The sequence below is a fragment of the Mirounga leonina genome, unplaced genomic scaffold, assembly GCF_011800145.1.
Source record: "Mirounga leonina isolate KUSES-001 unplaced genomic scaffold, KU_Mleo_1.0 Mir_129, whole genome shotgun sequence".
In the NCBI taxonomy this organism is placed as follows: Eukaryota; Metazoa; Chordata; class Mammalia; order Carnivora; family Phocidae; genus Mirounga; species Mirounga leonina.
Window position 1 is genome coordinate 15,972,731 of NW_023270323.1, and position 13,132 is coordinate 15,985,862.

General features: G+C 39.2%; 1 protein-coding gene across 8 annotated transcripts in view; it reads left to right on the forward strand.

Annotated features, from left to right (window-relative positions):
* The window catches only part of RASGEF1B (RasGEF domain family member 1B), a 555,855-nt gene that overhangs the window by 539,649 nt on the left and 3,074 nt on the right, over positions 1-13,132 (forward strand). For all 8 annotated transcript variants that reach the window (XM_035004687.1, XM_035004688.1, XM_035004689.1 and 5 more), the window contains 7 exons: positions 1,083-1,178; positions 1,295-1,397; positions 2,879-2,958; positions 4,267-4,362; positions 9,795-9,890; positions 10,243-10,366; positions 11,532-11,604. In XM_035004687.1, the coding sequence (XP_034860578.1) occupies positions 1,083-1,178; positions 1,295-1,397; positions 2,879-2,958; positions 4,267-4,362; positions 9,795-9,890; positions 10,243-10,366; positions 11,532-11,604 (668 nt within the window). The remainder of the gene's footprint in view (positions 1-1,082; positions 1,179-1,294; positions 1,398-2,878; positions 2,959-4,266; positions 4,363-9,794; positions 9,891-10,242; positions 10,367-11,531; positions 11,605-13,132) is intronic.

Below are 13,132 nucleotides of genomic sequence, written 5' to 3' on the forward strand. Positions count from 1 at the left end.
GATAAAAGCATAATGGCTTTAGCAGATTAAGTCAGAAAGAAAATACAAGAGAATGCTATGCTCATGATTCAACAATAACAGGGCATTAAAGACAGGATGCACATCCAGTGTGCTGAGTAAGGGTCTCTGCCTCTTTGCCTCTTGTTTTAAGGTGAACCTCTCATGACAGGTTTATTGCCCGAGTGAAGCCCACATGTAAAGCAAATAACACTGGGCATGGACTATAAAACACACATAAGAAATCCCCCCCCACCCAGTGACCTCCAGAAACATCTCAAGTTGTTAGGCAAAGACTGTATCACCCACTAATGAAAGCCCCCCTTTGGAACTTAGGGGTAACAGCTGTTTTCCGGCCTTAGAATAGCTTCCCTCAGTACAGGAAGCGAGGATTAGGTTTTGCAGAAGGCTAGTGGACTTTTTTGTTTGTTAGGTTTTTTTTGAAGGAAGGAAAGAGGGGTGTAATTAACCTGTTTAGCCTTGGCCTTGAGCTCCGAGATGAGCTGAACTCCCTTCACTTTTGAATAATGTGTCATTCACCCTACTAAAGACCATAATGGCCTAGACTTCCATTTACCTACCTTGGAAGATGTTTAGTTTCTTGCTACATCATGCTCCAAAATTTTGTCCTAGACTGAATTTTAAGAGAAAATGTTCTAGTCCCCTGCTCTCTCAGCTTCTTCTTGCTGTGTTGCTAGCAATTGGCAGTCACACCCCATTAATCAGTCAAGATTGTTTTAGAATGCAGCCAAAACCCTTTGAATTGTGCTGCTGAGGACAGTTCCCACGGAGAGTAACTTAGTTTCCGGGGAGGGAGGGGCACCATTTTGAATGCATCAGAGTACCTTTCTAGATCTTTTGGGATTCACTGGACTGCACGAAGAGATTGTGATATTTCTGTAAAGGGAGTCAAGAATGTTAGTGATTTTCTCTCTCTCTGTCCCCCATCCCCTTGTCTTAGAAAGCTGTCTTGCTCAATAAACTGGAATAAAGGCCCATATCTGACAAAAATGAGAGCCTAATCCACTCTTTTTTTTTTTTTTTTTTTGTCTCCAACTCATCTGCTCACTTTGCTCTCTCTGTAGAGTTGCTACAGTGAACGGAAGAAAACACGAAACTTAGAGGCTTACGTGGAATGGTTCAATCGCCTCAGCTACCTGGTTGCCACAGAAATCTGCATGGTGAGGAAATGAATTTTCTCTTTCTCCTCACTTTATTATTTTTTTATACTTATTTTACATCTGTTGGGTCTACGTGTTGGATCACTGCCCTCTTCCCCCCACCCTTTTCTATACAGCCTGTAAAGAAGAAGCACCGAGCAAGAATGATCGAGTATTTCATTGACGTAGCTCGGGAGTGTTTTAACATTGGCAACTTCAATTCCCTGATGGCGATAATCTGTGAGTGTTTTCTGAAAGATACGTGTCCTTTATTTGTATAGGTTCTGTGAAATGTGTCTACTAGAAATATACACGTAGTACAGTTTTATTAATGAAAACTCTGCTTTTTAATCCTGAATTGTTTTAGAAAGTTCAGAATGCTTTAAATATCACCGTCGTACAAGTGTGTACACTCTTTTTGAGGTGTATGTGACTTCATGGAATACATCCAGTCAGTTTGTCCTCATCTGAATATTTATCGATAGAAGCTCATAAGTGAGAGATTTGCCCAAATGAAGGATTTAAAAAAGTGTTTGGGCATTATAAGTGTGTCAAGCATTATAGAAATGTATGATCTGAGACTACACTGTATGGTTCTATCAGCATGGATTGGAGGGTGGCCTGAGAAACTGGAACGTCTCCTGACTGCCTGTGGTCCTAGTACTTACCACCCACAGCACCTTATTACCCTGGTGTACGAACTCTGCTCCTCCTTTGTAACATGGGGATTTTAACACCAGGGACCGTGTTTCTTTTCATTCATCCTATAAACGTAGTGCATGGGGTCATGCCACAGTTATTGATAGTGACTCTTTCATTTAAAAATATGCTAATTTATATGATAAATCATACGTTTATCCTACACATTGTAGGTATTTAGTAAATAGTTGAGTATTTACCTGACCCTTTAGAGTCAGAGTCAATTTGAAGTCAGAGAATCTACCAAATGAAATTCAATGCTTTTGATCCTGATAACTCCCCACCCCTCACCAATTCTGTTTTCCATTTTCTTTTTGACATAATTTTCCTATTTTCTCCCTGAAAATAACTCACCAAATTTTGGCTCTTTGGTTTACTTCTTGAAAGTAGTGAACAGAAAGATCATCTAAATCAGGGACCTCAATGAAAGTCCACAGTCTGGGTAATAGAAGATTACTTAATTTTCCCCCTTATACCATTAAGAAAATGTCAAGACAAGGCATGTCATGGGAGAAAGTATTTATAATACATTATAGCTGAAAAAGAACTTGTATCTAGACTCTATAAAGGACCCTATGAATCAATAATAAGAAGACACATAACCCAATGAAAAATGGGGCAGATACTTAGATATGTCACAAAAGTATGCTTTCATATACTTATTGTTATATTATAGATGATAAGTATATGAAAATGTGTCCCATATCATTAGTCATCAGAGAAATACAAATTGAAATCACAGTGTAAAACCATTTCACACACTGGAATGACTGAAATTAAAGGACTGGGTGAACCAAATATTGTTGAGGATGAGGATCAAGAGGAATTCTCGTATATTATTGGTGGGAGTATGAAATGGTATTTCTACTGTGGAAAACTGGCAGTTTGTTGTTTTTTTTTTAATCAAGTTAACTTACACTTAGTAATGAACACTTTTTTAGAGGATAACTTCAAATGACTTCTCTTATTTGTCTGTTTCAACTTTTTCTCCCCCTGCCCCTGACTCCATTTTAAACGGGAAGCTGGCATGAACATGAGCCCAGTGTCTCGACTGAAAAAAACATGGGCCAAAGTGAAGACTGCAAAGTTTGATGTTCTTGAGGTATGTGAAGCTTATGCCTTGCTGTTAACATTTTACACCCAGAAAGTGAAATTCTTCTATGTGAGCTTGCTCTTGATCAGGGAGTACTACAGAGAAGAAAGCCCATCTCTCCTTAGAGACGTAGGGAATGGAAGGGGGTTAGAATTGGCAGAGGGGGGAATAAATCAGGTTGTAGACCAGCCCTTTCATAGATAGAGGTGTCCATTTTGGGGTGAACTGACTGAAGAAATGGTGACCTGTCAGTTACATATCCCATTGTTTGCCAGAATGGAATTTGGATCCTGAACCATTGGGAGTTCTACTTCAGGGTGGGCTAACTTCATTTATTTACAGTGTCCCAGGGGAAGAGTTCCCATCCCTATAGAAATACTCATTCACCATCCTTTCAGCAAATTTAGCTAACCTATGCAAAAGCTCTTCCAGGATAATTCTGAGGATAGTAAGAATTATACATAAAGTCATTTGTGTTTGGGTCATACTAAAGTCATTATCACCTTGGCATATTGGTGCTTTGAATCAGCGGTCTTTGGAGATAATAAAAACATGTTCTTTCCTAAGTTTTCCTCCAAATTGGGAAGTATCATCGGATATATTGCTTTTTTTCATATTATCTAATAAATGTCTTTTCCTTCTTATAAGATAGTATGCTTCAACTATTTGTGAATGATTTGTTAACAAATGCAAAGAACAAGTTCACTACAAAGGGTTGGATCCCTATGCATGGCCAACCATCAACTGACCCATTAACATTCAAATGAAACTTGGAAATGGTTTCTTACGCTGGTGTTTGATTCTTTGTTATCAGTTTTAAGTTTAGTGTCCACAGTGAACCTGGAAAGAATTTGGTCTAGGTTTGACATTATTGAAGCTGACATCAGCTTATCTAAATGAACCAAGCCTCAGCAAAGAAAACATTTGTGTTATGGTGTGTTTTATGCCTACGTGTGTGTATGAGAGGGCTAGATCCTATCCTTAATGAGTTCTCTCACCTATTGCAATCTTTTTTTTAAAGATCTATTTATTTATTATAGAGAGAAAGAGAGAGCAAATGGGGAGGGAGGAGGGAGAGGGAGAGGGAGAGAGAAATCCAAGCAGACTGGACTGAGCATGGAGCCCTACACGGGGCTTGATCTCAGGACCCTGAGGTCAGGGCCTGAGCTGAAACCAAGAGTCAGGCACTTAACCAACTATGCTACCTAGGCACCCCTTGCCTATTGCAATTTTTTATGTAGGGTTAAAAGTATGATCTTGCAAACTTTCTGCTAGTGAGAAGTATATGATTAATACTCTTCTCTCTTTTGTGGACAGCATCAGATGGACCCTTCAAGTAATTTCTACAATTACCGAACAGCTCTTCGTGGGGCAGCACAAAGGTCTTTAACTGCTCACAGCAGCAGAGAGAAGGTATGTGCTTAAAGGAGTTTTATTCATGGTAGAATTGCCATGTGTTGCATAAATGCCACGTGAACTAATGTCCCAAGCTTCCTTTACCTGTTCAGATCTAAGAGAGAAGTTGATACACTATGGAAATGTTTATGCTTTGCCACAGAGAGAAGGGGAATGCTAAAGGAAGGTACCATGTTATTATCCATTATAAATGGATATTACTATGTCATTATTGCATTATTTAAATGATCATTTTGTAATATGTCTTAGTTGTTTTTCAAGCAATAAATTAAGTCATATGTTAAGATGACTGATAACATTAGAGTAATTTGATTTAATGGAAAATAGACATTTCAGCTCTGCACAGGGTAGCTGATTTAGTGTAACCTTTCTTCTTAAAAGAATTAGCTTACCTCCCATGGTTAAGTCATTTATTTTCAGAAAGTAGGTTAGTTGCTGTAGCATTAGGCCTGCTGTTACTAATTGGATACGTGGGTGGCAGAAAAAGTACAGGGATGATGTCTGAGAAATTAATGGTCCTTGCTCTATCTACTCTCCCCTTAAACAATTTAATACTATCCTGGATCTATCATACTCTCGACTCTGAGGGTCCTTTCTTGGCCCATGTCATTGTCCTGTTTCCTTAGGTGGAAAGGAACAGTCATTTCGACATTTAGAGATCATGTTATTTGCAAAATAAATACCTGGTTACGGTAAATGGACTGATGAAGTTGTTTGATGAAAGTTATGTTTTGCTTAGATTCTATCCATCTTTTAAGTTAAACAGTATCTTCAACAAAGTTTTAGAAATGAGGGTAAAAAACATTTCAGGGCATCTCAATCCCTTCCGCAAAAAAACTTCAGCCTCAGTGATCTAAAATAAAAACAAATCACAAAAAGAAACACCACCTTTTGAAAATGTTAAATTGGTTCTCAACAAAATCCAGAATATCAGTTCTGATAACATTTGAGAGACACTGTGAATACATTATTTTTTTAAAGAGACAAGGTCAGAGAGGAGGTGAAGCTGGGAAAACTATCTCAATTTAGCCTGACGGAGTGTACCAGCTTTTAAGTTTTACTTGCCCAAATCTCAGCACCCCTGTGACAAGACTGAGAAAAAATCGAATCAGAAGTTTCTTCGGCTTCAGGAAATCAGCACATGGGGGGCTGTCTACATCCTGTCATTCCCCCTCCCAGATAGATGCAAGGCTCTCTCTGCAGGACCCTCCAGGAGAGCCAGGAGGCTATAGAATCCTATCTGTAACAGGGAGCCCTGGCCAAAGTCATTCTGAAGTCCAGCTCCCCAGAGAGACTAGACTTGTGGGACTCTCATAGCTTTTTTCCAGAGAACAGTCCAAAGTGTTTACCCTTTACATCATTTAATAAATTCTGCCCACTTTAGTTTTGTTGTTCTTTTACACCAGTTCTGTGTGAGCATATGAACTATACTCTCTAGTTCATAAAACAAATGAAATCACCACCATAAAAAAAAAAGGCCATTGCTTTTTCACAATTGGTCTCAAAGGCTGTGAATGAAAACATTTCCGGGTAAAACACATCTTTTATTCAGGAGAGTTGGGGTTTATTTTTCCTTTTTTGAAGTGAGGAGAAACTCTCTTTATTCCTAAGTAATTTAAAAATCTTTCTAGCAACATGGTTTGGGATAATAGCATCTTTTTTTTTTTTTTTTAAAGATTTTATTTATTTATTTGAGAGAGAGAATGAGATAGAGAAAGAGAGCATGAGACAGGGGAGGGTCAGAGGGAGAAGCAGACTCCCTGCCGAGCAGGGAGCCCGATGCGGGACTTGATCCTGGGACTCCAGGATCATGACCTGAGCCGAAGGCAGTCGCTTAACCAACTGAGCCACCCAGGCGCCCTGGGATAATAGCATCTTTAATATTCTTTCAAATTGTAAGTTTATGTGGCCAGGGTGGCATATCTCTAGGTACCACATCATAGAACAAATCAATTCTGTCTTCCTCACAGAGGCCCTTAAATGATCTTTAAACAGCTATTTTTCCTATGGGTACTCATGCCTCCAGGTTTTTAACCATTCCTCATATGATTACATGGTTTTAAATCCTTTTACTGTTCCATTTATGTTTGTGGGAACTTGTTCCTGCTCAACAGCATTCATTTCTAGGTATGAAACCAATAATGCCTCTAAGGTATATTTGCCAAGTCACTGAATTAAGAATATTTTTTTTAAAGATTTTATTTATTTATTTGACAGAGAGAGACACAGTGAGAGAGGGAACACAAGCAGGGGGAATGGGAGAGGGAGAAGCAGGCTTCCCGCTGAGCAGGGAGCCCGATGCAGGGCTCGATCCCAGGACTCCAGGATCATGACCTGAGCCGAAGGCAGACGCTTAACGACTGAGCCACTCAGGTGCCCCTGAATTAAGAATATTTTGAAAGAGGGGTGCCTGGCTGGCTCAGTTGGTGAAGCGTGCATATGACACTTGATCTCAGAGTTGTGGGTTCAGGCCCCACGTTGGAGGCAGAGATTACTTAAACGAATAAAATCTAAAAAAAGAAAAAAGAATATTTTGAAAGGTTATTAGAAAACACTATTACTTGAGAAGTTCTCCCATTAAAGACATCATTGGCAGGACCTCCCAGAAACCAGGCTCATGCTCCCTCCTATTGGTAACCCATACATCTACCTTAGTGCCTGGAAATCCAAAGTCCTTCTAATTTCCTGATTCTTATTATGTTAGATTTGTTATAGGGGCTGCAGATATGAAGAATACTATCAATGAGTAAATTAGAAGTTGAAGAGCCTATGAAACTTCTTTCTGGCATATGGGCATAAGGAACAGAACAGTGAAGGGAGATTACTTATATTTCTATATTCTTAGAAGAGTGATTCAAACCATTAATAGTGGATCAGTCCAGCAATTCCACTTCTGGATATTAATCCAAAGAAAACCAAAAGATCCCTGTACCCCTATGTTTATTGCAGCATGATTTACAATAGCCAAGATATGTAAACAACCTGAGTATCCACTAATGGATGAATGGATGAAGAGATTGTGCTATATATACACAATGGAATATTATTCACCCATTAAAAAAAAAAAGAAATCTTGCCATTTGTGACAACATAGATGAACCTCAAGGACATTATGCTAAGTTAAATAAGTTAGACAAAGACAAATACTCGATGATCTCTCTTATATGTGAAGTCTCTCTCTCTCTCTCTCTATATATGTATATATATATATATATGATCATCTTGCAGGCACCATAAATGTGAATATTACATAAAATATAGCCTCTGTGTCTCAGCTAGAGGCACATGACATGGAGTTATGAAAAGTTTAAATATCAGTGTGAGACAGAATGGTCAACACCACATGAATCTTACAGCCCAGCGCTGAGAATAAAGTTCTTGCTTAAAAGCTATTATACTATGCAAGTACCACATCTTGATTATAACTTAGTCTTCATTTCCCTTGGGATGACATATCCTTATTATCTTATAAGTGTATCAATAGTATTTTTCCCTTTTTATGGGCCCCATTGGTTTTTTGGGAGTGCTTAACTGAGGTCAGACCTGTATTATTTAATCCTCACCACAACTCAGTGAGGTAGTTACTGTTGTTCCCATTTTAAGGTGAGGAAACTAGGCTTTCTTAGTAGGTTACGCTTACATCAGGGGTTGGCAAACTTTTCCCATCAAGGGCCAGATCATAAATATTTTAGACTCTGTAGGCCATACGGCCTCTCTTGCAACTACTCGACTCTGACGTGCAGGCATAAAAGCAGACAGACAATATGTAGATGAATGAGCGAGTATGGCTTTTTTCCAGTAAAGCTCTCTGGCCACTGTAAGTTGAATTTCCTTTAATTTTCATGCTCATGAAATATTATTTTGATGTGTGGCTCCTGGGCTATACCAAAAAGGTGGTGGGCCTGGGCTGGGCTGCGGGCCACCATTTGTCGACTCCTGGGTTGTACTGCCAATAAATTGTGGGGCCACATTTTAAGCCGAGGCCCAACGGAGTCCAAAACCCAGGCCTCCCCATTAGAGGTGGTCTTTCAAAGAAGCGAGGTCCAGGGTATGCTTTTTCATTGTTATGATGGCTGTTTAGTCCTAAAATAATAGAGGATTAGCCAGTATTATTTGAAGGGGAAGGTAATGAGGGGATCTTTCCTAATTCGGCTTAAGAGACTTCCATAGACAATAGCAAATGATTACAAGAATACTCAAAGACGCTGTCAAAACCACAGATTCGCTTTGGCTGTTCCAGCGACCAGTGAAATAAAAAATAACCAAAGCTTGTTTTTTAAAATGACTTTAGAAGGGGAAATCTGAATTTATCTCTAGAAGTGAAAATTGATACGTCATATTTTTGCGTATGAGCCCAAATGTATGTTTTCCAGGGCTCCCATTCATCTGGTGTAGATGTACCCTATGAGTCATGGGCTTTGGGAAACTTCAAAAACCTGCTGTTGGGTCAACAACAGAGGCCCACAACTTGTGTTTGGAGCATTGTTCGCATTGTGGCAAATTTAGAAACTTCAAAAACTTGTTGGCATTTGAGAAAAGGTGGAAGTTACCATGTCTGAGCTTTGTTCTTTGTTCCTTATGGACTTAGTAGGATTTAGGATAGTTTCTCAGAGATTATTATTTTAGGTTAATTAAGTAAATACCACCTCATCAAATCAAAGACCCGTGGCAGGAGAGTCTTACTAGGGGTTTAGTGTTTTCCAACAGCCATTAATTCTAATGTACACATTTATATTCCTCCTTCACTTGGACGTATCTCACAACATATTGTGCAAGGTACTGCTTAGGTGATTTCCCATGAGAACAGGTGCCTACTTGTTCTCTTCTGAAGGCCAGGTTTACCCAATAGGAAGTTTGCAGCAACTATTACCTAAAACCCTGAGCTCTCACATTATCTTGAGCAATGTCTTCAAGGGTAAAATGTTCATCTAAAAAGAAATTCATCTAAAATGTAGAAGTCTAAATGATACAACAGTACAGATCTCTAGCAGGGACAGGGGTCACACATCTTAAAAATCTTAAAATGCCTGCAGTGACAGGTGTTCTGTTAATATTTTGCTCCAACTAAGGGATTGCTAAGTGAAAAGCAAGAGTTCTTTTAGATCTTCTTCCATTGATTAGAGCTAGATCTTTTAGATTTATGATATGCTGTTGCAGTGGGGAAGACCGCAAAAGCTACATGAAGCTATCCGCCTCCTAATGCTTGTTGTCTTTGCTAGGGTTTGGTTATTAATAGCATTTGCATCTTTAGCAAAATTATGCAAGGGAGGAAACTGCTGTCATGGGCCGTGAACAAAACACTGTATCTTAATTCATCGTAGCCTATTATGTAAGCCAGCACTAATGTCCTTCATGAATTTCTTGTATTGTTTGATGAAACGCTGAATATCTATTTGCCCAAGCAAACCAAAATCTTTTCTTTTCTCTAGATTGTGATACCGTTCTTCAGTCTTTTAATCAAAGATATTTATTTCCTCAATGAGGGCTGTGCCAACCGCCTTCCAAACGGCCACGTCAACTTTGAGGTAAGCGTGGGCCGCAGAATCTGAGCATGGGGAGGGGCCGGCCTCTCTGACGTTCCGTCCCGGGCCAGGCAGCCTAAGCAGATTCTGAAGGTCTAGAACCCAGTTTTCTCTTTCTCTGTTGTTTTGAAAGGAAATAACACTACTGAGTAGAATAAATTAGCTGCAACGTTATTATTATCATCCAGAGGTATGTGAGTAAGTGTTTACCTGTTCCTCACAAATACCTATAGCTAGTTTTTATTAAATCAAGCAAATCATGTAGTTCAGTTGATTCGAAGCCAGAGGGGAAGCATTAAATGGAATGCTCATGATTTTTGATGACCGCCTTTTCAACTCTTGTCTTTTTTCTTAGAAATTTTGGGAACTGGCCAAACAAGTGAGTGAATTCATGACGTGGAAACAGGTAGAGTGTCCATTTGAGAGGGACCGGAAGATCTTGCAGTATCTGCTCACGGTGCCAGTCTTCAGTGAAGATGGTGAGTAAGCCTCGTAGCTGGAGCTTCTACCAGCGTCCCCAAGCCCTACCATTAGGGAATGGGTGCATACTATATGCCTCGTGTCTGGTTCCTCATACAACATGAGGCCTGTCTTCTGACCTCTTCCATCTTAAGAGTTTTCTGTTGCACAGGAAACCATATGATTTATCCCTAAAATATTTGCCAGGCACTCACTCTTCACCCATAAACAGATTGTTTCCATGTTCAAACATTCTTTATAATACTAGAGCTGCAGAGCTTTGGGCACAAGTGGAAAGGTTTTGAAGGACTTTTTTCCCCCTTGTTTGGACTTGCTTCATTGGACAAAAAATGTTGACATTAAAAGTAATTTGAAAAAACAAAAATAAAAAAACCAGGTAGTTCCTACCTGCTGCTATTTGAAAAAGTAGTGGAAAATCTTGACCTGTTAAGACATTAAGGAATTTGAGGCAGATACAGTGATTGTACTGAAAAAAATTGATGAGAAGAGAATTAAAGTTTGTAAAAGACTTAGGGATTTATTCTTTTGATCTTTTATATTCTGATATTCTCAAAATCACTAGTATTATTAACAGTTTCTCACAGTAGATTGATAGTGTTTGTGATAATGACTGAAGTGCATTTTGCATTAATATTTTACCCACTCCAGACGGGACCTGGTTGCTATTAACCTTTACAAATAAGATCAATACCAAGCTTTTAAATCTTTGAATGAGATACTTTTTGATTTAAAAATAAAGAAAAAAATATTAGAAGAATGAAAAAGTGGCCTGGAAATTCTGGCTTTTTAGCTATGAAAGGTGTTTTAAAAACCAAGGCTACCAGGAAAGGATCCCCCTCCCATCCCCTTCTTCATAAAGAACATAACTGTGAGTGTGTGATAGCATCATGTGGCTTGCATTTGTAAGCTGGTTCCCCCCATAAACTGTCAGTTAATTAAGTGCCTTTTTGGCCTAGAGGCCCTTGGGTTTTTGTTGAGATGGTCAATCAGGCAAAGTGACATTGTGTTCTTAATGAAACTATGATGCTTCTCAGTTGTGATTGGATATGTTAAAGAGTTTTGCTTTAGGGTTCAGCTCACCTTAAACAGGAGGCGGATGGTGGTGGGTAATATACCAGGAGAAGGCCTCAGTGTTCATGCATTCTTACTTTTTGTTGATTGTAGCACTCTACTTGGCTTCCTATGAGAGTGAAGGACCTGAAAATCATATAGAGAAGGACAGATGGAAGTCCTTAAGGTGAGTCTCTGCTTCTCATTGCTGTGCGGCTCGATAGGCCATGTTGGACTTACTTGAGGAAAGCCACATGCTTTCTGTAGGAAGTCCCTCCCTGTGTGTTCCGAGTCCTCTCTGCTCCTTATCTCTTGTCCCCTGAATCTTTGTGGATGAGAATCCTCATTGCCATCACTCAGTTTTATCGCCTTTCACTTTTTTTATACTGTCACACATGCGGTGACTCTGCTCTCCTTTCTTTCTCCCATTATTTACCCCATAGTATGTATGGTAGAAAGAGCACTGACTCGTTCCCTTCATCTAAAAGATAACAAGTTCAGACTCTATTTCTGAAGAGTTCTAACACTAAAAGTTTATTTGACCTGAGATAAAAGAGACCCAAGCACCAGTTGGTTCAGTAAATCTGAGGGTGTCACTCTCTCAGCGACTGGATTTTGGTCCCCATTTTGGTTTGAGAGAAAGAGGAAGCTGGGACTTTATTTACTTATCTTTTAAAGATTTACTTATTTGAGAGGGTGGGAAGGGATAGAGGGAGAAGGAGAGACTCCCAAGCAGAGCACGGAGACTGATGCAGGGCTTGATCTCAGGACCCTGAGATCATGACCTTAGCAGAAATCAAGAGTCGGTCACTCAACTGACTGAGCCACCCAGGCACCCCAGAAGTTGGGGCTTTAAACATAATTCAGAAGCTATTCAAATTGAAGAATTGTGTTATTAATCTATTGGTATTTTCAAGCAAATGTATTTTCAAAAAAACAAGGATGGGTAATAGGTAAATGTATATTTTAACCATTTGAGATATTTTAATAGGTAAAATAGCCCAGAATTCAGTAATCGTATAATCAAAATTGCTCTATTTGTATTTCTAATAAGAGACTCTGGGAACATGTGCCTTTTTGTACCAGGGTGGACAAGCACATTTCTCTTCTTCCCAAAGTCATTTGGGAGTCTTCATTATACTTGATATTGGGCTGTGTTTCATGAACTAGGGTATCCTAGATATATTTGGTTTGTGTGATTTCATTTGTTTCAAAGGAAAATTTAGGTTTTCTGTGTACCTCTCAGTGAAGAGGGAGGGATGCAGAAGCAATGGAATCATTAGCCTTAGAACACGTCATGGTGATAGGTAAAGGATTGGAGATGTTTCTTTTATCCCAGACACAAACGTAAAGAAGGTGTGGCCAACACCCGGAATCAAGGGAATGTAACAGGCTTGCTGGGCTGGTGCTCAAGTCTACTTTCATGAAATTGTGTGCCTGCCAGTGGCATATTTATATTAAAATTTTGTATTACTCTGTTGGGGTTAAAGATATTTACGGCACTCTTCAGTATTATTCATGTGTAAAACACGAGCCTCAGAGCCCATATCTTGCTGGATAAGAGCTTTAGGAATGACTCCTTGTTGTTCTTTGCCTTCCATGTTTCTCCTCTTTTTAATTCCCTTTCTGTTTTTTTTTAAGAGCCTGAAGTTGATATGGCCCCTGAGTATAGCTGAACTCTTGTGACTTTTATAGATTTTTTAAAAACTGGTAAG